The 26,890-nt window shown below is 40.0% G+C and overlaps 2 protein-coding genes across 3 annotated transcripts in view; one reads left to right on the top strand and one right to left on the bottom strand.

Annotated features, from left to right (window-relative positions):
- Positions 1 to 378: 378 nt before the first annotated feature.
- On the top strand, positions 379 to 26,360 carry NAA20 (N-alpha-acetyltransferase 20, NatB catalytic subunit). The gene is made up of 6 exons (XM_019927546.3): positions 379 to 512; positions 4,896 to 4,920; positions 19,841 to 19,931; positions 20,416 to 20,551; positions 25,263 to 25,408; positions 25,839 to 26,360. Exons 1-6 carry the CDS (start codon positions 460 to 462, stop codon positions 25,922 to 25,924), a joined length of 537 nt encoding a protein of 178 aa, XP_019783105.1. The 5' UTR covers positions 379 to 459; the 3' UTR covers positions 25,925 to 26,360.
- The window catches only part of CRNKL1 (crooked neck pre-mRNA splicing factor 1), a 31,068-nt gene continuing 24,209 nt past the window's right edge, over positions 20,032 to 26,890 (bottom strand). For both annotated transcript variants that reach the window (XR_004522153.2, XR_002174844.3), the window contains one exon: positions 20,032 to 26,618. The gene's annotated coding sequence lies outside the window, so the exon portion shown is untranslated. The remainder of the gene's footprint in view (positions 26,619 to 26,890) is intronic.

The following is a 26,890-nucleotide window of genomic DNA, read 5'->3' on the forward strand; positions in this document are numbered from 1 at the left end:
TTTCTCTTATGTTGTGAAACATGATACTAGAAAATTTGCGATCACATGCATGGCTGTCATCACTGGGACAGGCCACTTTGGACCGTGAATTCTCCCATCCCTCTCCGCTTCCTTCCTCATTTGCCAGGCGGCACCAAGTGGTCCTGATCCCCGCTTTTCTGCTTTGGGTTCCTAACCCCTGGCAGCGTCTTGTCTTCTTCCCCGGAGGATCACTCTGCCTGCTTTCCCCTGTCACTCCAAGGAGGAGTTTTGAGGTTCTAAGAGGGAAGACCCCAGACTTTACAGGCTTTCCCGGATCTGGCCGCCAGAAGGCGCTGCGTCGCCGCCGCCGTTGCTAAGCAAGTCTTGGCCCGGAAGCAGTTTCCCATCCCGCCCCGCCCCGTGACTGCCGCGCGCCAGATAATTTCCGGTGGGGAGTGCGCTGAGTTGCGGAGAGCAGGCTCTTGCGGTGGCGGCGCGATGACCACTCTCCGGGCCTTCACGTGCGACGACCTGTTCCGCTTCAACAACATGTGAGTGAGGCGCGCCCGGGCCCAGCTGCCGCCGGCGCGTCCCCGGGGCCGTGGGGGGGGGGGGGCGGGAGGACGTGCGAACGCCCCGCTGACCTTGGCCGGGCGGTCGTCCCCTCTCAGCCCTGCGCGCGGTGTGGGCGCTTCTCGGGGTGCCGGGCGGGGCGGGGGGCGCCAGCCCGGCTCTGACCCCCGGCTCCGGCCTGCGTTCCCCTCCGGGCGGGTTAACACTGTGGCCCCGTCCAGGGCCCGGCGGGTTTGCGCGTCTCGTTACTGTTGCTGCGCATCCCGGCGGGAGCACTGCTGCGGCAGGCCCAGGGTATGCATGTTCCTCCGTCCGAGTTAAGTCAAGGACTGTGACTTGCAGGTGCCATTTTTTTTTTTAAGTTTTATGAAAGTTCCTGGACACTTAAAAAGTTGGTAGAATTTTACCGTGAACACGTGTAGACTATTAGCTGGACTCTACCGTTAACATTTCGCTACATTGGCTTCATCACATTTCTGTCCACCCACCCATCTATCCATGCACCCACCAATCCCAGACCCAGTTTAAACACCCCGGGGCAGTTATGTGAAAACTAAGGACCAGAGAGTACATATTCAAGTGTCAGGAGGATGGAAAGAACTTGAGATGAGGTGGCTAGAAACATTCAAAGAGGGGCTGAGCCTTGGAAAATGGGTAAGTGTTGACAGGGTTGAGGAAGGAGGTTCTGGAGGAGGAAGCAGGTGCGGGCGTGGCCGACACCTGGGAGGTGAGTGATGGTAGGAGCGGGTTTCTGTAACTCAGTGGTCAGAGAAACTGGTGAGACTGGACTTCTGCTCCACTATTGGGGGAACTTTCTGTGGGGCCTCTCCCAGTAGGAGCAGTGTAACTAAGGCGACTGTTGAGGGCTCGCTGTGCCTGGCACTGGAGTAACCCATTTCCTCCTGACAACTCTGTGAAGTAGCTGCCCTTCTCATCCCCAGTTTTGGTGTGAGTAAACTAAGGTCCTGAGAGCGCAGGGGAATGGCCCAGGTGGTAGAGCCCTGCGTGGGAGTGGGCAGAGCAAGGAGACTGATCAACGAGATTGGCTCCAGGCGGGTGGTTCTTACAGTGGTCCGTGAGCACCGGGAGCTTTTTGGAAATGCACGTTCCTGGCCGCCCAGGAGCCTGAGCTCGCCACCGCGGGCCTGCTGGGGGAGGTATACCAGGCAGGTGTGAGCCATTTAGGTGGTCTTGGCAATGGCCGGGAGATGATGACTTGACAAAGGCTTGGGTTTGGGAAGCCCAGGCTCTGGAGGTGACAGTATGCCTTGAAGTTTCAAGAATAGATGAGGCAAAGCCTGCTGGAGAACCAGTTATAACCGAAGACCTAGGAAGGGCCAATATTTTTATACGAAAATGAATAGAGTAGAAGGAAAATAAGCATGACCATTTATTTATAACAAAACATTTGATTTCCGAGAATCATGTAGCTTGTGAAGTCTTCTTCAGAATATGCCAATAGGGGAGCTCCTCTCCCTCCTCGTTTTCTCCTACTTCTCACTTTGATTAGGGCACTTCCATCAAGAACTCCGAGAATCACTGGAGTAGGGTGTTGCAGTAGTAACTGAAAGAAGCAGTGGATGTAGAAACGTTGCAGTTAATTTAACAAATATTTTATTCTTGGCAAAATGTTTTATGCCTATTGTGCACCAGTGCTGAAGAGACAGTAGTGAACAAAACAGAAAAAAAATGTTATCTTTATGGAATTTACAGTTTACTTATTTAAATTGGCTGTGCTGTGTGGCTTGTGGAATCTTAGTTCCCTGACCAGGGATTGAACTTAGACCCTTGGCAGTGAGAACCAAGTTGGGGGAGTCATAGTCATAACCACTGAACCGCCAGGGAATTCCCAGAATTTACAGTTTAGAGGGAAGAGTAAGATAGAACTTAGCATTCAGTACAAAGGAAAAAATGTGAGCTGGAAAGGGAAATAGGGAGTGAGTGGGGATTCGGCTTTGGGTGAGGTGTTCAGGGAAGGTGTCACTGCAGAAAGACCTGGAGGGGAGGGAGTCTGTGGGCACTGTGGGCGGGAGACTTCCAGGCAGAGGGAGTGGCACGGGCACAGATTCCTGTTTCGGAGGAGGAGGCAGCGGCAGCTGTGCTGGAACAGTGAGTGTGGGAGTGTGAGAACACCAGGTCCGATCGGAGTCAAAGGGCTCGACCTCGGAGAGGCATAGAACGTGGGTCTCCGCCAAGGGCGCTCAGACACCCAGGTGGAGAAGTCAGCTGGGCATCCGGATGTGGGAGTCTCAAGTTTAGGTCTGAGCTAAAGATAGAAATTTCGGGGTCAACACTATGTGGATGGCATTAAAACCAGGTGGCTAGGGACTTCTCTGGCGGTCCAGTGGTTAAGACTCCACGCTCCCAATGCAGGGGGCCCGGGTTTGACTCCTGGTCAGGGAACTAGATCCTGCATGCTGCAACTGAGATCCCACACGCGGCAACTGAGATCCCGTGGTGCTGCAGCTAACACCCAGTGCAGCCAAATAAAAACAAACACAAAAAACCACGTGGCTAGGTGACATCAGTGATGAGTGAGTGCGGACAGGAAAAACGAGGTTCCAGGAATGTGCCCCAGGGCATCACATGTTAAAGGAGACACAGTGGCCCTGTGAGGTGGGAGGAAAACCTGATGGTGGGTCTGGAGTCTGAGAGAGGACAGCATTTCAGGAGGACGGAGCCCTGAACTGTGTCAGGTCTGCCGGTGGCTAGGTGTGCAGCACGTTTATACATTTCTTTCAGGGGAGCAGAGTCCTGGGTCCCGAGAGGTGGGGGCATCTGCTCACCAGGCCTCCAGGCCTGGGTCCAGGAGTGCAGGTGGAGTGTGGGCGCAGAGGTGTAGGGGGGGTGGGGCGGGGGTGGGACCTTGGTGAAGCTTTCTCCTTACTGCTGTTTTCTTCTTGAAATTGGAAGCAGCTGAGGTGGAAGGGGGAGTGTTGAGGAGACAGGAGAGGGTATAGAGTAGTCCTGAGAAGCAGGGGAGAGTGAGTCCACATGGATTAGTGATTCTCCAGGTGTGGCCAGGGGCGCCTCAAGATTGTTTTGGGGGTTCTGCAAGCCATTTTCATGATAATAAGGGTTTTGTTTGGGGTGGTTTTTCTTTTGCCTTTTTCATTTTCATTCTCTCACAAGTGCACAGTGGAGTTTTCAAGGTTTGTGATCATGTAATAGTAAGCATAACAGGCACAGAAATGAGAAATCAGCTGCCTTCTATTAAACCAGACATTAAAAAGATCTGCAAAATTGTTAAAATAATGCCATTCTTGTCACTAAATTTTTGTTTTCGAAAATAGTGACGTTTTTGGTTTAAAAAAAGTTATTCATATTAATGTATTATTTATTTTTTAAATGAATGTTTTAAACATTTAAATGTCAATAGATGTAATCCACATAAACAGAAGTTCTTGGGGTTTTCAGTAATTTTTGAGTGTAAAGGGATCCTAAGAACTGCTGGTCTCCAGAAATGCAGTGTGACTGTTTGCATTGTTAAGGGTCCAAAAGCAGAGTTTGACTGTGCAAGAGGAAGAGTTGAAGGTAGCTGTTTTGGGGTCTGGCAAAATATTGGTTCCATTAATTGAATAGGAAAGTAAGGGGCAGAGTTCTTTGTAGACAGAGGCAGGTGTGCATTTAAGAAATGCTGTCGGGAGTGTTGTGATCGGATATGCTGGCGTGGCAGGCGCTCAGCAGCTCCAGAGCCAGATCAGGAGCTTCCCTCTGAGAACAAAATTGAAAGTATGGGAATGGGGGCGGTGGGGGGCAGAAATGTAGAAGAGTGGCGAGCAGAAGCCTGAGTGGTGAGATGGCCCACATTTTGGGGGAGGAGGGAGGGAGGAGGAGGAATTGGCAGAGAGGGGGTGCTTGTCAGATGCTGCAGGGCTAGGGTTATTACCCCCATCTGTGATTGACATGCCAGCTTGGTCCCCAGTTCCGGTAACAGTTTATTGCCATTTAGAAAATGGAAGGTTTTAGGGACTTCCCTGGCAGTCCGGTGGTGAAGACTCGGTGCTCTCACTGCTTCGGGCCTGGGTCCAGTCCCTGGTCCGGAACTAAGATCCCACGAGCCACTTGGTGCAGCCAAAGGAAAAAGCAAAAAGGAAGGTTTTGATGATGTATTAACTATAATTTGTAAAGAAGCAGCAGTTAAATGAAAATGTACAGATGTCTTTATAGTGGCTGTGATGATAGCTCATTATGGCCATTAGGTAAATTAAACCATCTTTCTTAGCTGTAAAGTTGGTTTTAAAGTTGTGGATTTAACATGTTTTGTTTTCCCTGTGCATGTTATTTTTAGTTGTAGTCTCCTTATTTAAACTGGTTTTGTAAACACTGCTTACTGTTGACATTTTTCTTGTTTCTTTTAGTAACTTGGATCCACTTACAGAAACTGTATCCTTTTTTAAAAAGTTAAATGAAGGCTTACTAAGAATAAGGAAAATAGAGGATCAAAAGGAAAAAAATAGACTTGAGTACCGAAAATGTTTAAAACTTGGAGGTCAGGAAACATAAGCAACATTGAAAGCAGTTGAAAATAAAAAACACTAAAAACCTGGGAACAAGAGTTATCTTACACCTGTTGACAAGCCGCTAATATAATGACCTCATAAATCAAGAACAGTACAGTTCCCTGCCCACCCTGCCCCTCAGTAGTAAGCATAGCTGTGAGCAGCAGAAAGTGGTGACTTCAGCAGGAGGGGCTATTCCTGCCTGATGTGAATGAGTCTAGAGTGGACGAGCAGTCCTGGTGGCTCTGTGACATCCCCAGCGACCGGGCTCTGCAGTGGAACCACTCTCCCGTTCCCGGGTGTTCCTGGCTTCCTGTCCAGGTGGCTCCCAGAGCGTACCGCATCTCAGCCATGTTCTTGGCAGGAGGATCGATCAACAGAGGGGAAGGTGAGTGCGTCCTTCCCAGACTCCCAGGGGTACCTCTGGGAGGTGCCACACAGCCTTCTGCATCCTGTGGACCCCTGCCTCGTGCCATACCTGCCTATCTAGAACAGAGTCTGGAATGAGCCTGATTTATATTGGGGCGTGTTGCTAAAGTGAAAGAAGGACTTTGGCTAACATCAGCAGTACTTCTCATGCTCCCCACTAGAGATACGGGCAAAGATGTGTGAAGTGAGGGTCCTCTGACCCTAACAGACAATCCCCACACGCTCAGGAGCGTGAAACAGAGCTGCACTTTGGGGTTATGTGCCATGTCCACTGCAGGGTAGGAGGGTAGTATTAATTGATAATTTAACAAAGAGGGCATATAGGATGCTATGAAAATATTAAAAAGAGTTCGGTCTCACCAGTTAAAAGACATGCAGATTAAAACCAAAATGAGATACCATGTTTTATCTATCAAATTATGAAGGATTTCAAGCAGTGATAAAACTCAAGGCTGATGAAGGTGAGGTGAGGGGGAGCAGTCTCATAAACTGCGAGTGACAGAGTAAATGCTAGTCTTTCTGGAAGGCACTTTCGTAATGTAATACCTAGTAATTCAATTTCCTGGAAGCTGAAGATAATAAGAAATAGAGTCAATTATGTCGGGTTGGCACAGTAATGTGCATGGGCCAGGTTTGGCCCACTGCCTTTTTTTGTAAATAAAGCTTTATTGGACACAACCATGGTGAATAATGTACATATTGTCTGTGCTCTTCTCCTTGGTTTTCACAGTTTTTTCTTTTAAATGGAAATAGAGTTGATTTACAATGTTGTATAAGTTCAGTAGTTTTTTATGGTAAGAATGCACAACAAGGTAGAAGTAGAAGAACCTTTCTTAATTTGGTAAAGGTTTGATACTAAAAACCTTCAGTAAGCATTATAGGTAAGTGAGAAATTAGATTCGTTCCCTTTAAGATTGGGTGTAAGATGAGAATGCCTGCTGTCACTACTGCACGTTAACATAGTTCCAGAGGAACTGACCAAAGGTATTGGAAAGAAGAAAGAAGTGAAAGAAAGTATAAGGATAAGAAAAGTAGAAATAAAACTGTCATTATTTATAATTGATAATACAGTCATCTATCTAGAAAAAAGAACAACCTATTAATAATAAGCGAGTTCAGCAATGTTAGAACCAAGATCAAGTTTCGAAAAATCAATAGCATTTCTGTACACTAGCAGTAGAAATCAAGAAAATATTTTTAATTGAATACTTAAAACATGAATATCTACTTAAAGAACATCATGCATAAAACTAAAAAGTTGAAAGAATGGAAGCAGATTTTTTTTAATATCTAAAACTGACAGGAAGTGAATAGCTAGAATATATAACGAGTTTTTTTTCTGTTCTGTGCCGTTTTTTTAAAATTTTATTGGAGTATAATTGATTTACAGTGTTGTGTTTCAGGTGTACAGCAGAGTGATTCAGTTATACATATATTCATTATTTTTCAGTCTTTTCTCCTACAGGTTATCACAGAATATTGAGTAAAGTTCCCTGTGCTATACAGTAGGTCCTTATTGGTTACCTATCTTATATATAGTAGTGTGTGTATGTTAACCCTAAACTCCTGATTTATCCCCCCCCCCGCCCACGTTTCCTCTTTGGTAACCATAAGTTTGTTTTTGATATTTGTAAGCGTGTTTCTGTTTTGTAAATAAGTTCATTTGTATCAGTTTTTAAATTAGACTCCACATATCAGTGATATATGATATTTGTCTTTGTCTGACTTAGTCTGATAATCTCTGGGTCCATCCATGTTGCTGCAAATGGCATTCTTTTCTCTTTTTTTGGCTGAGTAGTATTCCACTGTATATATGTATACCATATCTTCTTTATCCGTTCCTTTGTCGATGGACATTTAGGTTGCTTCCATGTCTTGGCTGTTGTAAACAGTGCTGCAGTGAACATTGGGGTGCATGTATCTTTTCAAATTATAGTTTTCTCCTGATAAATGCCCAGTAGTGGGATTGCTGGGTCATATGGTAGTTCTATTTTTAGTTTTTTAAGGAACCTCCATACTGTTCTCATAGTGGTTGTACCAATTTACATTCCCACCAACAGTGTAGGAGGGTTCCCTTTTGTCCACACTCTATCCAGCATTTGTTTGTAGACTTTTTGATGATGGCCATTCTGACCAGTGTGAGATGATATCTCATTGTAGTTTTTTTTTTTTTTTTTTTTTAGATTCCGTATATATGTGTTAGCATATGGTATTTGTTTTTCTCTTTCTGACTTACCTCAGTCTGTATGACAGACCCTAGGTCCATCCACCTCACTACAAATAACTCAATTTCTTTTCTTTTTATGACTGAGTAATATTCCATTGTATATATGTGCCACATCTTCTTTATCCATTCATCTATTGATGGACACTTAGGTTGCTTCCATGTCCTGGCTATTGTAAATAGAGCTGCAATGAACATTGTGGTACATGACTCATTTCGAATTATGGTTTTCTCAGGGTATATGCCCAGTAGTGGGATTGCTGGGTGGTATGATAGTTCTATTTTTAGTTTTTTAAGGAACCTCCATACTGTTCTCCATATTGGCTGTATCAATTTACATTCCCACCAACAGTGCAAGAGGGTTCCCTTTTCTCCACACCCTCTCCAGCATTTATTGTTTGTAGATTTTTTGATGATGGCCATTCTGACCGGTGTGAGATGATATCTCATTGTAGGTTTGTTTTTTTTTTTTAAAGAGAAAAAGTTTTCTTAAATCTGGAAAAACAAAGCACAGAAGAACCAACAATGTTTCAAACAGAAAGTCACAAAAATTGTAATCATCATCATCAGTTCACTCAGTCCCATGTAATTATTTTTCATCTTGATCTTTTGTTAGCACTTTTTTGAATTCATCAGTTTTCCGTTAGAGTTCTGAAAATGCTTATTCATTCAGTTCAGCAGTATAGTCACTTACCAGAAACCTGTACTTGTCAGTCTTTTCCATGAATTACTTGAAGATAAAAAACCCTTTATAGGAACATTTTTGCAAAAGCAACAGAGTATACCCAGAACTGTCTGTAAATGACAAAAGACTTAAAAATGACCACAGTTAAAGATTTGATGAAAGTTCATAATAATGCACTTGACAAGGAAATTTAGTTATTTCTGAGATATACATTTAAAAATAATAACTAGAATTATGACTTATAACATTATACCAGAACATATAAGATTTTTAGGAATTTCTTGTAATGTCTGAAACGTTTATATTAACATATTTCCATACAAATAACCCAAAGAAAGTTTTAGTACTAGTTGTTATTTTTAATTTTTGAATTTTATTTTATTTTTTTATACAGCAGGTTCTTATTAGTCATCAGCTTTATACACATCAGTGTATACATGTCAGTCCAAATCGCCCAATTCATCACACCACCATCCCCACCCCACCATGGCTTTCCCCCCTTGGTGTCCATACGTTTGTTCTCTACATCTGTGTCTCAACTTCTGCCCTGCAAACCGGTTCATCTGTACCATTTTTCTAGGTTCCACATACATGCATTAATATACAATATTTGTTTTTCTCTTTCTAACTTACTTCACTCTGTATGACAGTCTCTAGATCCATCCATGTCTCAACAAATTACCCAATTTTGTTCCTTTTTATGGCTGAGTAATATTCCATTGTATATATGTACCAAAACTTCTTTACCCATTCGTCTGTCAATGGGCATTTAGGTTGCTTCCATGACCTGGCTATTGTAAATTGTGCTGCAGTGAACATTGGGGTGCATGTGTCTTTCTGAATTATGCCCATCATTTCTGATGATTCTAACTGGTGTGAGGTGATACCTCATTGTAGTTTTGATTTGCATTTCTCTAATAATTAGTGATGTTGAGCAGCTTTTCATGTGCTTCTTGGCCATCTGGATGCCTTTGGAGAAATGTCTATTTAGGCCTGCCCATTTTTGGATTGGGTGGGTTGGTTGTTTTTGTGGTACGTGGGCCTCTCACTGTTGTGGCCTCTCCTGTTGCGGAGCACAGGCTCCAGACGCGCAGGCTCAGCAGCCATGGCTCACAGGACCAGCCACACCGCGGCATGTGGGATCTTCCCGGAACAGGGCACGAACCCCTGTCCCCTGCATCGGCAGGCGGACTCTCAACCACTGCGCCACCAGGGAAGCCCTGGTTGTTTGTTTTTTAAATATTGAGCTGCATGAGCTGTTTATATATTTTAGAGATTAATCCTTTGTCTGTTGATTGGTTTGCAAATATTTTCTCCCATTCTGAGGGTTGTCTTTTCGTCTTGTTTATGGTTTCCTTTGCTGTGCAAAAGCTTTGAAGTTTCATTAGGTCCCATTTGTTTATTTTTGTTATTTCCATTACTCTAGGAGGTGGATCAAAACAGATCTTCCTGTGATTTATATCAAAGAGTGTTCTTCCTATGTTTTCCTCTAAGAGTTTTATAGTGTCCAGTCTTAAATTTAGATCTCTAATCCATTTTGAGTTTATTTTTGTGTATGGTGTTAGGGAGTGTTCTAATCTCATTGTTTTACATGTAACTGTCCAGTTTTCCTGGTACCACTTATTGAAGAGACTGTCTTTTATCCATTGTATATCCTTGCCTCTTCTGTCATCGATTAGTTGACCATAGGTGCGTGGGTTTATCTCTAGGCTTTCTATCTTGTTTCATTGATCTGTGTTTCTGTTTTTGTGCCAATACCGTATTGTCTTGATTACTGTAGCTTTGTAGTATAGTCTGAAGTCAGGGAGTCTGATTCCTCCAGCTCTGTTTTTTACCCTCAAGACTGCTTTGGCTATTCGGGGTCTTTTGTGTCTCCATACAAATTTTAAGATTTTTTGTTCTAGTTCTGTAAAAAATGCCATTGGTAATTTGATAGGGATTACATTGAATCTGTAGATTGCTTTGGGTAGTATAGTCATTTTCACCATATTGATTCTTCCAGTCCAAGAACATGGTATATCTCTTCGTCTGTTGGTATCATCTTTAATTTCTTTCATCAGTGTTTTATAGTTTTCTGCATACAAGTCTTTTGTCTCCCTAGGTAGGTTTATTCCTAGGTATTTTTTTTCTTTTTGTTGCAATGGTAAATTGGAGTTTACCAATTCCTTAATTTCTCTTTCAGATTTTTCATCATTAGCGTATAGGAATGCAAGAGATTTCTGTGCATTAATTTTGTGTCCTGCAACTTTACCAAATTTATTGATTAGCTCTAGTAGTTTTCTGGTGGCATTTTTAGGATTCTCTATGTATAGTATCATGTCATCTGCAAACAGTGACAGTTTTACTTCTTCTTTTCCAATTTGCATTCCTTTTATTTCTTTTTCTTCTCTGCTTGCCGTGGCTAGGACTTCCAAAACTATGTTGAATAATAGTGGTGAGAGTGGACAACCTTGTCTTGCTCCTGATCTTAGAGGAAATGCTTTCAGTTTTTCACCATTGAGAATGATGTTTGCTGTGGGTTTGTCATATATGGCCTTTATTATGTTGAGGTAGGTTCCCTCTATGCCCATTTTCTGGAGACTTTTTATCATCTGCATCTATTGAGATGATCATATGGTTTTTATTCTTCAGTTTGTTAATATGGTATATCACATTGATTGATTTGCATATATTGAAGAATCCTTGCATCCCTGGGATAAAGCCCACTTGATCATGGTGGATGATCCTTTTAATGTGTTGTTGGATTCTGTTTGCTAGTATTTTGTTGAGTTTTTAATCTATATTCATGAGTGATACTGGTCTGTAATTTTCTTTTTTTATAGTATCTTTGTCTGGTTTTGGTATCAGGGTGATGGTGACCTCATAGAATGAGTTTGGGAGTGTTCCTTCCTCTGCAATTTTTGGAAGAGTTTGAGAAGGATGGGTGTTAGCTCTTCTCTAAATGTTGGATAGAATTCACCTGTGAAGCCGTCTGGTCTAGGGCTTTTGTTTGTTGCAAGATTTTTAATCACAGTTTCAATTTCATTACTTGTGATTGGTCTGTTCATATTTTCTGTTTCTTCCTGGTTCAATCTTGGAAGGTTATACCTTTCTAAGAATTTGTCCATTTCTTCCAGGTTGTCCATTTTATTGGCATAGAGTTGTTTGTAGTAGTCTCTCAGGATGCTTCGTATTTCTGTGGTGTCTGTTGTAACTTCTCCTTTTTCATTTCTAATTTTATTGATTTGAGTCCTCTCACTCTTTTTCTTGATGAGTCTGGCTAATGGTTTATCAATTTTATCTTCTCAGAGAACCAGCTTTTAGTTTTATTGATCTTAGCTCTTGTTTTCTTTGTTTCTGTTTATGTGTGCTCTGATCTTCATGATTTCTTTCCTTCTGCTAACTTTGAGTTTTCTTCTTCTTTCTCTAGTTCCTTTAGATATAAGGTTAGATTGTTTGAGATTTTTCTTGTTTCTTTAGGTAGGCTTGTATAGCTATAAACTTCCCTCTTAGAACTGCTTTTGCTGCATCCCATAGGTTTTGGATCATCGTGTTTTCATTGTCATTTGTCTCTACGTATTTTTTAATTTCCTCTTTGATTTCTTCAGTGATCTCTTGGTTACTTAGTAATGTATTGTTTAGCCTCCATGTGTTTGTGTTTTTTACGTTGTTTTCCCTGTAATTCATTTCTAATCTCATAGCGTTGTCAGAAAAGATGCTTGATACGATTTCAATTTTCTTAAATTTACTGAGGCTTGATTTGTGACCCAAGATGTGATCTATCCTGGAGAATGTTCCATGCGCACTTGAGAAAAAGGTGTAATCTGCTGTTTTTGGTTGGAATGTCCTATAAATATCAGTTAAATCTGTCTGGTCTATTGTGTCACTTAAAGCTTGTTTCCTTATTTATTTTCATTTTGGATGATCTGTCCATTGGTGTAAGTGAGGTGTTAAAGTCCCCCAGTATTATTGTGTTACTGTTGATTTCCTTTTTTATAGCTGTTAGCAGTTGCCTTATGTGTTAAGGTGCTCCTATGTTGGGTGCATATATAATTGTTATCTATTCTTCCTGGATTGATCCCTTGATCATTATGTAATGTCCTTCCTTGTCTCTTATAACATTCTATATTTTAAAGTCTATTTTATCTGATATGAGTATTGCTACTCCAGTTTTCTTTTGATTTCCATTTGCATGGAATATCTTTTTCCATCCTCTCACTTGCAGTCTGTATGTGTCCCTAGGTCTGAAGTGGTTCTTTTATAGACAGCATATATATGGGTCTTATTTTTGTATCCATTCAGCAAGCCTGTGTCTTTTGGTTGGAGCATTTAATCCATTCACGTTTAAGGTAATTATCAGTATGTATGTTCCTGTGACCATTTTCTTAATTGTTTTGTTTTTGGTTTGTTTTTGTAGGTCCTTTTCTCCTCTTGTGCTTCCCACTTAGAGAAGTTCCTTTAGCATTTGTTGTAGAGCTGGTTTGGTGGTGCTGACTTCTCTTAGCTTTTGCTTGTCTGTAAAGCTTTTGATTTCTCCATTGGATCTGAATGAGATCCTTGTGGTTGTAGGTTCTTCCCTTTCATCACTTTAAGTATATCATGCCACTCCCTTCTGGCTTGTAGAGTTTCTGCTGAGAAATCAGCTGTTAACCTTATGGGAGTTCCCTTGTATGTTATTTGTTGTTTTTCCCTTGCTACTTTCAATAATTTTTCTTTGTCTTTAGTTTTTGCCAATTTGATTACTATGTGTCTCGGCATGTTTCTCCTTGGGTTTATCCTGTATGGAACTCGCTGCACTTCCTGGACTTGGTGGCTATTTCTTTTCCCATGTTAGGGAAGTTTTTGACTATAATCTCTTCAAATATTTTCTCAGGTCCTTTCTCTCTCTCTTCTTCTGGGACCCCTGTAATGTGAATGTTGTTGCGTTTAATGTTGTCCCAGAGGTCTCTTAGGCTGTCTTCATTTCTTTTCATTCGTTTTTCTTTATTCTGTTCCACAGCAGTGAATTCCACCATTCTGTCTTCCAGGTCACTTACCCGTTCTTCTGCCTCAGTTATTCTGCTATTGATTCCTTCTAGTGTAGTTTTCATTTCAGTTACTGTATTGTTCATCTCTGTTTGTTCTTTAATTCTTTTAGGTCTTTGTTAAACATTTCTTGCATCTTCTTGATCTCAGCCTCCATTCTTTTTCCAAGGTTCTGGATCATCTTCACTATCATTATTCTGAATTACTTTCCTGGAAAGTTGCCTATCTCCACTTCATTTAGATGTTTTTCTGGGGTTTTATCTTGTTCCTTCATCTGGTACATAGCCCTCTGCCTTTTCATCTTGTCTGTCTTTCTGTGAATGTGGTTTTTGTTCCACAGGCTTCAGGATTGTAGTTCTTGCTTCTTTTGTCTGCCCTCTGGTGGATGAGGCTATCTTAAGAGGCTTGTGTGAGTTTCCTGATGGGAGGGACTGGTGGTTCGTAGAGCTGACTGTTGCTCTGTTCCGAAGAGCTCAGTAAAACTTTAATCAGCCTTACTGCTGATGGGTGGGGCTGGGTTCCCTCCCTGTTGGTTGTTTGGCCTGAGGCAACCCAACACTGGAGCCTACCTGGGCTCTTTGCTGGGGCTAATGACAGACTCTGGGAGGGCTCATGCCAAGGAGTACTTCCCAGAACTTTTGTCAGTGTCCTTGTCCCCACAGTGAGCCGCAGCCATCTCCCACCTCTGCAGGAGACCCTCTAACACTAGCAGGTCTGGTTCAGTCTCCCCTGGGGTCACTGCTCCTGCTGGGTCCCAATGTGCACACTACTTTGTGTGTTCCCTCCAAGAGTGGAGTCTCTGTTTCCCCCAGTCCTGTTGAAGTTCTGCAGTCAAATCCCACTAGGTTTCAAAGTTTCATTCTCTAGGAATTCTTCCTCCTGTTGCTGGACCCCCAGATTGGGAAGCCTGATGTGGGGCTCAGAACCTTCACTCTAGTGGGTGGATTTCTGTAGTATAAGTGTTCTCCAGTCTGTGAGTCACCCACCCAGCAGTTACGGGATTTGATTTTACTGTGATTGAGCCCCTCCTACCATCTCATTGTGGCTTCTCCTTTGTCTTTGGATGTGGGTTATCTTTTTTGGTGAGTTCCAGTGTCTTCCTGTTGATGATTGTCCAGCAGCTAGTTGTGATTCTGGTGTTCTCTGCAGAGGGAGTGAGAGCACGTCCTTCTACTCTGCCATTTTGGTTCCTCCCTCCCTCATTGTAGTTTTGATTTGCATTTCTCTGATAATTAGTGATGTAGAGCATTTTTTTAATGTGCTTTTTAGCCATCTTTTTTTTTTGGAGAAATGTCTATTTAGATCTTCTGCCCATCTTTTGATTGGGTTTTTTTTTGATATATAGATGCATGAGCTATTTGTATATTTTGGAGATTAATCCCTTGTCAGTTGCTTCATTTGCAAATATTTTCTCCCATTCTGTGGGCTGTGTTTTCATTTTGTTTATGGTTTCTTTTGCTGTGTAGAAGCTTTTAAGTTTAATTAGGTCCCATTTATTTTTGTTTTTATTTTCATTACTCTAGGAGGTGGATCAAAGAAGATACTGCTGCAATTTATGTCAAAGAGTGTTTTGCCTGTGTTTTCCTCTAAGTTTTATAGTGTCTGGCCTTCATTTAAGTCTTTAATCTGTTTTGAGTTTATTTTTGTGTATGGTGTTAGGGAGTGTGCTAACTTCATTCTTTTACTTGTAGCTGTCCAATTTTCACAGCCTCACTTATTGAAGAGACTGTCTTTTCTCCATTGTATATTCTTGCCTCCTTTGTCATAGATTAGTTGACCATAGGTGTGTGGGTTTATCTCTCGGCTTTCTATCCTGTTCCATTGAGTTGTATTTGTTTTTGTGCCAGTACCATACTGTTTTGATGACTGTAGCATTGTAATATAGCCTGAAGTCAGCGAGCCTGATTGCTCCAGCTCTGTTTTTCATTCTCAGGATTGCTTTTGCTATTAGGGGTCTTTTGTGTTTCCATACAAATTTAAAATTTTTTTGGTTCTAGTTCTGTGAAAAATGCCATTGCTAATTGATAGGGATTGTAGTTGAATCTGATTGCCTTGGGTAGTATAGTCATTTTGACAGTATTGATTCTTTCAATCAAAGAGCATGGTATGTCTTTCCGTTTGTGTCATCTTCGATTTCTTTCATCAGCATCTTATAGTTTTCAGAGTACAGGTCTTTTGTCCCCTTGGTAAGTTTATTCCTAGGTGTTTTATTCTTTTTGATGTGATGGTAAGTGGAATTATTTCCTTAATTTCTCTTTTTTGGTCTTTCATTGTTAGTGTACAGGAAGGGAAGAGATTTCTGTGTCTTAATTTTGCATCCTGCAACTTTACCAGAATCATTGATGAGCCCTAGTAGTTTTCTGGTAGAATCTTCAGGATTTTCTATGTGTGGTATCATTTTATCTGCAGTGATGATAGTACTTCTTTTCCAATTTGGATTCCTTTTATTTCTTTTTCTCTGATTGCCATGGCTAGGACTTCTAAAACTATGTTGAATAAAAGTGGTGACAGTGGACATCTTTGCCTTGTTCCTGATCTTAGATGGAATGCCCTCAGCTTTTCACTGTTGAGAATGATGTTAGCTGTGGGTTTGTCATATATGGCCTTTATTATGTTTAAGTAAGTTCCCTCTATGCCCACTTTCTGGAGAGTTCTTATCATAAATCAGTGTTGAATTTTGTCAAAAGCTTTTTCTGCATCTATTGAGATGATCATATGGTTTTTATTCTTCAGTTTGTTGTTGTGGTGTATCACACTGATTTGCAGATATTGAAGCATCCTTGCATCCCTTGGATAAAGCCCACTTGATCATGGTGTATGATCCTTTTAATGTATTGTTTGATTCAGTTAACTAGTATTTGGTTGAGGATTTTTGCACTTATGTTCATCAGTGATATTGACCTGTAATTTTTTTTGTGGTATCTTTGTCTGGTTTTGATATCAGGGTGATGATGGCCTCACAGAATGAGCTTGGGAGTATTCTTTCCTCTGCAGTTTGTTGGAAGAGTTTCAGAAGGATAGGTGTTAACTCTTCTCTGAATGTTGATAGAATTTGCCTGTGAAGCCATGTGGTCCTGGACTTTTCTTTGTTGAAAGTTTCTTAAACACTGTTTCAATTTCAGTACTTGTGATCAGTCCGTTCATATTTTGTATTTTTTTCTGGTTCAGTCTTGGAAGGTTGTATCTTTCTAAGAATTTGTCCATTTCTTCTAGGTTGTCTGTTTTATTGGTATACAGTTGTTTGTAGTAGTCTATTATGATTGTTTTTCTGTGATGTCAGTTGTAACTTCTTCATTTCTGATCTTATTGATTTGAGCCCTCTCCCTTTGTTTTTGAGTCTGGCTAAAGGTTTATCCATTTTGCTTATCTTCTCAAAGACCCAGCTTTTAGTTTCATTGATCTTTTTTGTTTTGTCTCTATTTCATTTATTTCTGCTCTGATCTTTATGATTTCTTTACTTTTACTAACTTCGGGGTTTTTTTTTTTTTCTTTTTTTGTACTCTCTCTGGTTGCTTTAGGTGTAAGGGTAGGTTGTTTACTTGAGATTTTTGTTTTCTGAGGTAAGATTGTATTGCTATAAACTTCCCTCTTAGAACTGCTTTTGCTGTGTCCCATAGGTTTTGGATTGCTGTGTTTTTGATGTCATTTGTCTTTAGGTACTTGATTTCTTCTTTGATTTCTTCAGTGATCCATTGGTTGTTTAGTAACATATTGTTTAGCCTCCATGTGTTTGTGTTTTTTTACAATTTTTTTTGCCTGTAATTGATTTCTAATCTCATAGCATTGTGGTCAGAAAAAGATGCTTGATGTGATTTAAATTTTCTTAAATTTACTGAGGCTTGATTTGTGGCCCAATATGTGATCTGTCCTGGAGAATGTTCCATGTGCACTTGAGAAGACAGTGTATTCTGCTTTTGGATGGAATGATCTATAAATATCAGTTAAGGCCATCTGGTCTGATGTGTCATTTAAGGCCTGTGTTTCCTGATTGATTTTCTGTCTGAACAATCTGTCCACTGATGAAAGTGGTGTGTTAAAGTCCCCCCCCCCCCATTATTGTGTTACTGTCAACTTCTCTTTTTGTAGCTGTTAGCAGTTGCCTTATGTATTGAGGTGCTCCTATGTTGGGTGTCTGTATATTTACAATTGTTACATCCTTTTCTTGGATTGATCCCTTGATCATTATGTAGTGTCCTTCCTGATCTTTTGTAAGTCTTTAAAGTTTGTTTTGTCTGATATGAGTATTGCTACTCCTGCTTTCTTTTGAATTCCATTTGCATGGAATACCTTTTTCCATCCCCTCACTTTGTCTGTATGTGTCCCTAGATAAGAAGTAGGTCTCTTGTAGATGGCATATATATGGGTCTTGTTTTTGTATCCATTTAGCCAGTCTGTGTCTGTTGGTTGGAGCATTTAATCCATTTACATTTAAGGTAATTATCAATAAGTGTTCTTACTGCTGTTTTGTTAATTGGGGTTTGTTTTTGAAGGTCTTTTTTCTTCCTTTCCTCTTGTTCTCTTGTGATTTGATGTCTATCTTTAGTGTTGTTTGGATTGCTTTTTCTTTTTTGTGTGTGTATCTATGGTAGAGTTTTGGTTTGTGGTTCCCATGAGGTTTTGATAGAGCAGTCTGTATAACTACAAGATTGTTTTAAGTTGCTGGTCTCAATTTCCAGTATCCTGCATTTGTACTCTTCTCATGGTTGCTGATTTTGATATCATATTTATGTGTGGATGGTTTCCTACCTTTATGTTTGCCTTTACCAGTGAGCTTTCCCATTTGTAATTTTCTTGAGTTGTGGCCTTTTCCACAGAGAAGTTCCTTTAGGTTTTGTTGTGGTTTTCACAGTTTGAGTAGCTGCAACAGAGGCCAATATGGTCCACACAGCCTTGAATATTTACTGTCTGTCTCCTTTTTTGTTTTCTGATTTTTATTGGAGTATAGTTGCTTTATAGTGTTTTGTTAGTTTCAGGTGTACAGCAAAGTGAATCAGTTATACATATATTTCCTCTTTTTTCGATTTCCTTCCCATTTAGGTTACCACAAAGCATTGAGTTCCCTGTGCTTTACTTTAGGTTCTTGTTAGTTATCTATTTTATACATAGTATCAATAGTGTATATGTCAATCCCAATTTCCCAATTCATCACCCACTCCCCCCACCCTCCAGTCTGGCTCTTTAGAGAAAATGTTTGTTATTTTGTTAGCTCCCAAGTTAATGTCAGTAACAGCAGTAAAAATCAACTATAGATACATGCAGCAACAGGGCTACATATCAGAAACAAAGTTGAATGGAAAAAGACTCCACAATTTTCATTTGTATTTAAAACATTGACCTATTAAAGACTTCTCCATGTTTATAAAAAGTAAAAGGAGTTTGAAGAATTCTGAATGGCAGAAAATTTTCACTGTATATAAGGGAAAGTATTAGGATGCAAATCAATTTATGTGGTGTGCTTCCCGTTACACTTAAAAGTTTTTGGTGAAAGTCCCATAATCCAGGTGAGGTCATGTTTCAGAGTAACCTGCCAGGGCTTCTTGGTCCATGAGCTTGAGCCAGGGGCTCCTCCAGTAGCCAGAGAAGAGATGGTTATGATGTCAGTGGCTGGATGGCAGAAGGACTTGACGACTGCCATGTTAAGGGTTATGTTTGAAGAGACAGAATAAAGGCTGTTCTTCAGAGGAGAGTTTGAAGAATTTACACTGAACAGATTTTCCAGGAAGTTTAAAACAAAATGATTGATGGTGTCCCCTTATAGAACTGCATCAGCAAGCTTATACTAAGGAGGAGGACAGGAATTGAGTACAAGTCAGCAAGGACACCAGGGTTGAAGAGTTAAGTAATGAGCAGTACTCAGGCATTCACTTTTAAGTCAGCTTTTTTTTTTTTTGCATTACTAGAAATGGAGACCTTGAATTGGTGGAGGGGAAAAACTAGGTTTGTTAAGTAGCCTTTGGAAATACTTAAGTTTAAAGTTATTTTCACTGTCCCATGGCTGAAGCTAATGTAGGAACTAGTCGTTAATTTCCCAGTGCAATTATGAAAAATAAACATACTGAGCATGTGCTGTTTGCCAAGCACCAGGGATAGAGGGAACATGGCATACATGTTCCAAGGGGAGACAGTAAACAAGTAGAGTATCAGGTGATTATGGATAAAGTGCTGTGCAGGGATCTAGACACAGTGTGAGCAGCGGGGGAGACGACTGTAGAACTTGGGAGCCTGGTTCTTTGCTGTCTATTGGATGCTACTGTCTCCAGTCACATTTGAGTTTATATATATTCAGTCAATTTTCTTAAAAATTAGTGCTTAACCTAAATATTTCATCCAATAAATTGATTATGGAAGTCATACATATGGCTGGGGATAAACAATATACTTTTTAAAGGAAACTTGAAAATACCCCTTTCATGAAGAAATCTGACTGTCCATTACTTTGCATCCTCCTTAACAAGACTCTAGTATGGGATTCCTTTTTACTTACAGTACCTCGCCCACTGGCCAGAGTACTTCATTGTTGCAGAGGCCCCTGGTGGAGAGTTAATGGGTTATAGTAAGTATAATACCACTAGTACTTTTTTGGATAGGCAGTTGAGATTAAAATATAGGTTTTAACTGATTATTTTATATTGATCACAGAACTGGAAGTATAATCGTGATGCCCATAATTTTATTTCCTTTTCAACCATTTGACAGCTCACTGATCCCTTCTGATCCGTTGTATTTTAGGTACTATGCTAGGCCCAGGGGATAGAGCAGTGACCCAGACAGACTTGGTTGCATTGCTAACAAAAATTTGAGCTGTAGATTTTCTGTTATGTGTACATGACACACATACATACCCACATGAAATGTAGATATTTAAAAAAATACTTATCAAGTAAAAGCATTAATAACAATTAGCTAGATGACTCTTAAGTATTGCTTAAAGATCAGAACTTGGTCATTAGTTTCCTTTATAATAAAAATGTACTAAACAGCATTTCTGTATGTGTAAATCCTCGTGTTAGTTACTGGATGTGATCTTTCATTGGCAGTCATGGGCAAAGCAGAAGGCTCAGTGGCGAGGGAAGAGTGGCACGGGCACGTCACAGCTCTGTCTGTTGCCCCGGAATTCCGACGCCTTGGTCTGGCTGCTAAGCTTATGGAGTTATTAGAGGAGATTTCAGAAAGGTAGGCACCTGCTTTGCAAATGATTTTTGAACTCTAACCATTTGAGTTTTCTCTTGGTGAATGTTTTATCAGATTTTTTCCTTCAGATTGAACATCTGTCATGATGCAGTTTCATAGGAATTTCATTTTCAGCCTCTAATAGTCCTTATACCAATTCTGTCACATATTCAGAGTGAATATTATTGTTCCTGTTTGGCCACTGAGGAAAATTAAGGCAGTGTGAGTGACCTGCCATAGGCTTATGAGCTGGGTAACTGGTGGAATCAAAATCTGGCCCTCAAGGTTTCTGTTAGTGTTCTTGCCACTGCAGCAGGTGTTTCCAAATTCTTCGTTAACACGGTCCTTGGCATCTCAGTCATTTTCTCATAGTGCCCTAGGCTAAACAGAAGTGTAGTCTTAAGCAACTGTGTCCCAGCAAGCTAGTAGCTATTAGGAAGAAAAAAATATTTTCATTTCATTGTTAAATAACTGTGGTTACCTCCTAATGAGATGTGTGTACCTGCTGGGCATTGCATGCTTCTCAAACCTTGGAACCAGAGTCTGCAGAACTGCCAGCATTCTTGCTCCATGTTGATTTTCGTGTAATCACAGGAATTGCCAGAAGCCTGGCTTCATAAAGATACTATGTCACCAAAAGGAATATAATGTGATATGATGTGTATTTGTGAACTATATAAAGCTAGTAGTTTGCCAGTGTACAACATGTAAGGTTTGCCTACGTTTTCCCCAAACATTTGAAATATGCACCTCCATGAGTTTGAGAACTGCAAATATTGTAGCTTTTTTTTCAGACCTGTTTTATGTGTCAAACACTCACTCACTATGTGTTACTTTTATTAAATCCATTAAAGTGGAACATTTTAAAGAAGTAACCATGGCCTGAAAACACTGAGCCAAGTCAAGGGCAAGAGGAACCTGAGCTCATTCTTAATTTAGCTGAAAAAGTCTAGTCCTTAAGAACTTAAAAATTTCTTCCTAGAGTGAATACAGAAGAGGGAAAATCTTTAGCAAGATTGTAGTTTACACACATTGGTTAATGGCATATCTTGTTGAAAACAAGTATTTGGCATTATCATGTATAGTTGACAGGGAGTTAGGAACTGTTCTCATTGCACATCAGATTTAATGTATTTATAGGATAGACCATCTCTTAGAGTAGAAAATCACTATGCTCCCTTCCCTTACAGGGTCTAAACGTTCATTTACTTTACAATAGTTGCTAAGATTTAAGTGGCCTATATTTGTGTAGGGGGTGTGTGTGTGTATACGTATATACACACACACACACACATTTTTAATGTATACATTAAATGTGTACACTAAAAATAGAAACAGTATATAATATCCAAAGAGAAAAATAGGATAATAAAAGTCAATTCCAAAGAAAAAAAGGAAACTAAAGTAGCAAAACAAATAAAACGCATGAAATAAGGCGGTAGCAGTGAATCCAAATATAATTGATAAATGTAGTAATTGATAAATACAACAGCAAATGTTAATGGACTAATGACACCAGTTAAAAGACGTTATTATGCCAAGTGAACCAGGCACAGGAAGACAAATATTGTGTGATTCCACTTAGATACCTAAAGTAGTTAAATTCATGAAGAGTGGAATGGTGGTGGCTGGGGACGGGGGAAATGTCAAGTTACTAAAGTTTCAGTTCAGCAAGAAGAATAAGCTCTAGAGTTTGATATATAACGTTGTATACCTACACTTGAAGATAGTGTACATTTAAAATTTATTGAGAGGGTAGATCTCATGTATTCTTAGGACAGTAACATTAAAAAATGATGGACTGTCAGAACTGTATTCTATTTACAGGAAATATGTATAAAGGTTAAAGATCGAAAGTAAAGAAATTTTTTTTAATTATGCAGATTCTAACAGGGTGTGCTTAAATTAACAACAGTCACATTATAGTTCAATAATTACGAAAATAAAAAAGGGTCTGCATACTGAAAAGAGTTAATCAGAGAGATGTAATAATTAAAAACTGTACGTACCCAGTGACAAATTCAAAGTAAAAATGCAACAGCTGACAAAACTACAAGAAGAAATAGACAAATCATCATAATTAGAGATATGAGCATGCCTCATCCTAATTGTTAGGACAGTCAGAAATTGATTAAGGGTACAGAACAGGGGTCAACAAACTTTTTCTGGGCCAGATAGTAAACGTTAAGGCTTCACAGGCCACCCAAGGTCTCTATTGCTTCTTCAAAATTGTAAAAAACCATTCTTTGCTTGAGAGCAGCATAAAAATAGGTTGAAAGCTGACCCCTGCCTTAACTAATTTCAGTCAGTTAGCCAGAATCTTTCCACAAAGAAAGCTATGGCTTCTCTGGCAAATTTGCAAATTTCACCAACAATTTAAGAAATAATGACACTAAGTTTACTTTTACACACAAAAAGGGCAATCACAAAACCTGACAAGAGGAAGGAAAATCTCATGACAGATGCAAAGTCCCAGAAAATTCTTAGCAAAATGGATTCAGCAATTCATGAAAAGGATGACATATCGGGGGAAGTTTGTTTTAATATTAGAATGTATCCTACCAGTTAATAGGCTGAAGAATATTTATCTCAGTAAATGTAGAAAATGCTTTGATACAATCCAGAGTTCACTCTTGATAAAAACTGTTAGCAATAGGAAAACTTACTTAACCTGAAAAACTGAAAACCTGTAGTAAATATGAGTGGTGATGCACTGAATGATTTCTGGGACAGGACAGGATGCCTAAAGTCGGCTTCTCTTCAGTAATTTACTGGAAATCATCCTCTACCATACAAGTGAAGCAAGCAAGAAAAATAAAAGGTTTGAGAAGAAACAAAACCGTTATTTTGGATAGGTAAGATTGTACAAATAGAAAACCTACAGGAAGGAATCTACAAATATTTAGAATTTTAATAAAACTTAAGCTAAGTTGTTGGATATAAAGTTAGTATAAATTAAATTGCTTTTCTATACAAACAGTAACATTTAGAAGAGGATGTGATTTGCATTGGCATCAGTACATTAAGCCCTTAGGAGAAATCTAACAAAAGCTGTGCAAGACCTCTCTGAAGTTTATACAACTTTACCCAGAGACAGAACAGATGACCTACCTAAGTGGAGGGAGGAACTACCGCTGCAGCATAGAGTTAGCCGTCTCTACAGTAGACAGGTAACTGATCCACAGTCAGCGTAACTGCAACCCAAATCACAAGTCTTTGCCGTGCAACTTGTTGATTCTGAAACTTACAGGGAATGGAAGGAGCCAAAAAGAGGTAAGACACTCTTGAACAGCAAAAAAGTGAGTGGAGTAATTGTCTAGGCTAGTGGAACAGAATTTGAGACACAGACTCAGGAACACATGGACTTTAGACACACCTTGGAGGAGGCAACTGCAGATCAGTGGTGGGGAAGGATACACTTTCCAATAAACGTGGTGGCACCACTGGATATCCATATGGGAAAAGGTTTTCCCACATTAGTACCTTATCATGCACAGATCAATTCCATATTTATTAAAAACCTATATGTGAAGAGCAAAACTAAAAAGCCCTTCAAAGGAGAGTGTCTCCATGACCTCAGGGTAGAAAAGAACTTCTCAAGCCCTAAAAAGTGCAAGGAAGTCATATATTCAACTTCACTAGAGTGCGGTAACTTTGTTCATCAAACGATACATAAGGATGATGACAAGTCACAAATTGGAAAAAGATTTGCAAATTGGGGAGAAGACTTGCACCATCCTTTACACAAGGCTGAATATCCAGAATACATAGAGAACTACACGTGGGGGAGAACGACCAATAAAGACCATACAGAATGAGAAATCTAATGGTGGACACAAATATAATCAGCCTTGTTAGTAATCAGAAATGCCAGCTAAAATTGCCCTGAGATGCCATCAGGAGTCTACCCCCTCCTGTGGGAGTGTCAGGTGGCACATGTGGGCTGGGAGACAGGCATTATCTGATAAAGTTGAAGGTGTCCCTGTGAGCCAGCAGTGACACTAACTGCAGACCTTAGATATCCTGGATGTACCACAAGACACACAACAAAATACTCGTAGCAGCATAGTTGATAATGTATAGGACCACAGACATCTCACATCTCATAGTGTGTCCATACAGGGACACACTAAACACAGGGAGGACGGACAAGCTCCAGCTGCCCTGGGACTGACTCAGTACCGACTGGGAGGCGAGTCACTAAAGAGTAAAGTAAGTTTGACTCCATTCAGGTGATGTTCACAAACAGGAGAAATTAAACCAGAACAGGTGGTAAGTCTACTGCATAAAGCAAGGCGCTGATGACCACACGAGTCAGGACATGGAGACCTGGGTAAGAAAGGGGCTGTCACTGACCAGAGGGACCCAAGGGCTTCAGAGCTGTGACCAGTGTCCTGTAGTTATACAAGGCCACATTGGTGCTTTCTTCAAAACCTTGGGTGAAACTATTATATGACTAATTGGTAAAATGATTTTTAAAGCCAGGTAACAGAATTGTGGTAAAAATTTAAAGTTTATCTTTTAAGAAGACCTGTAGGTTTTGAAATGTTACAGTTATCTTTTGTACTGCAAAATCCTCAGCAGTAGAAATTGATAACATGATGTAATTGACTGCAGGGTTTCATAGTACCATCCTATGAATAGTCAAAGTAGTTTTAAAAATTATGTATTATTTGCAAGGACTTCTAATTTTTTTTTTTTTTTTTAATTACAGAAAGGGTGGATTTTTTGTTGATCTCTTTGTAAGAGTGTCTAACCAAGTTGCAGTCAACATGTACAAGCAGTTAGGCTACAGTGTGTACAGGACAGTCATAGAGTACTATTCGGCCAGCAACGGGGAGCCCGATGAGGATGCTTACGGTGAGCTCCCCCCTGAGAGGAAGCCAAATGTCTACATTCATCCTACAGACTGAAATACTCGGCTATTTTAATACACTTAAGAGAATCATGTTTAAAATCTGGGCTATAATTAAATCTGCTTTAACCTACCCTTAAGAACCTACCACTGATTAACTTACATTAACTAACCATTGGTTAATTACTGTCAATTATTGTTTTACTGGTACAGACACATTTTTACTAAGGTTCTGTCAAAAGAACATTTGTAGGAAGAGCTGGATCCCAGCTGGGGTTTGGTGTACTTGTGATTGAGAATCACTTACAAATACATTTCTCTTAGAATATGGTAGAAGTGGGGGTAGGGGACAAAACCTCTTAACCTATACACTTTAAATTTGATATAAAATATTCTGACATTTGGGTACTTACATTAAACTTTGCTTCCTAACAGATATGAGGAAAGCACTTTCCAGGGACACTGAGAAGAAATCCATCATACCATTACCTCATCCTGTGAGGCCGGAAGACATTGAATAACCATGAGCAGTGGTTCTTAGGCTGATGATGCTCCAGATATTTTATGGACAATATTATTTTCATTAGATGATCCTGGAGCTCTATTAGGAGAAAAGGGAATTGTTTAGATCTTAAAGACTTCAAGAAAAAAACAGGTTATAAACTTGTCTTGTTTCCTATTAGCAGTATCATACCTTCTAAAGCTGTCCACTGTAATAAAATTCAGCCAAAAAAGGCAGCTAGGTCAAAAGGAAACATTCCACTGTTATGGTTCATAATGTAATATTCATGGTATGCTAGGGAAAAAGCTTGCTCCAATCTCCTCCTCAATTCTGTGCCTGAGAACCACTGCTGCATATATATTTTTTATTTTGTATTGAACTGTTAATTGAAGCTTTAAAAGCATATATGGAATGTGTAAATCTAAGATGTATAATAAAATGCACTGTTGACTCGAGTGTTTTCTGGAAGGTTTTTGGTCATTTATAAACGTCAGGTTATCAGGATTGAAGAAGGTCATCATTTAGGGTATGTTGTTTCCCTTACATTTTTCATTTATATACAAAGCATTGTTTAATTGCTTACTTGGACAGTCCCTGCCCAGCACACTTAAGCGTCCTTCTTATTGCAAAGTTCTTCCCAGATACTTGTTTCCATACTGCTGGTCTCAGGTCTTTTCTTTGTCTAGTCTCACAGTGCTTTGCTTAAATCCTGCCTTTCAACAAAATACAAAAAGATGCTAAAATAAAGGGGAAAAAGAACCTAATTCCCAAAGAAAGGCCACGTAATTAGATCACAGGCTAACCACATATTTTCATGTGTAGTTTTCATCGCATGCAGTATCTGAAAATATCCAGTGAGTAACAGTAGCTGAAGAAAACGAAATAAATCACAGAAATGATTATTAAAACCCTGTTACTTTTGAAAGGACTGACTTTGGTGGAGTTGAGGGTGAGAGAGAAGTGAGGTTCTCCCAGGAGAGTAATT

The sequence above is a fragment of the Tursiops truncatus genome, chromosome 15 (assembly GCF_011762595.2).
Source record: "Tursiops truncatus isolate mTurTru1 chromosome 15, mTurTru1.mat.Y, whole genome shotgun sequence".
NCBI classification, from domain to species: Eukaryota; Metazoa; Chordata; class Mammalia; order Artiodactyla; family Delphinidae; genus Tursiops; species Tursiops truncatus.

Coding starts and splice junctions, on each gene's coding strand:
- NAA20 (XM_019927546.3), top strand. CDS start 460: ATGACCACTCTCCGGGCCTTCACGTGCGACGACCTGTTCCGCTTCAAC. Junction 4,921..19,840: donor TGGATCCACTTACAGAAACT/GTATCCTTTTTT, acceptor ACAAGACTCTAG/TATGGGATTCCTTTTTACTT. Junction 19,932..20,415: donor TGGAGAGTTAATGGGTTATA/GTAAGTATAATA, acceptor TTTCATTGGCAG/TCATGGGCAAAGCAGAAGGC.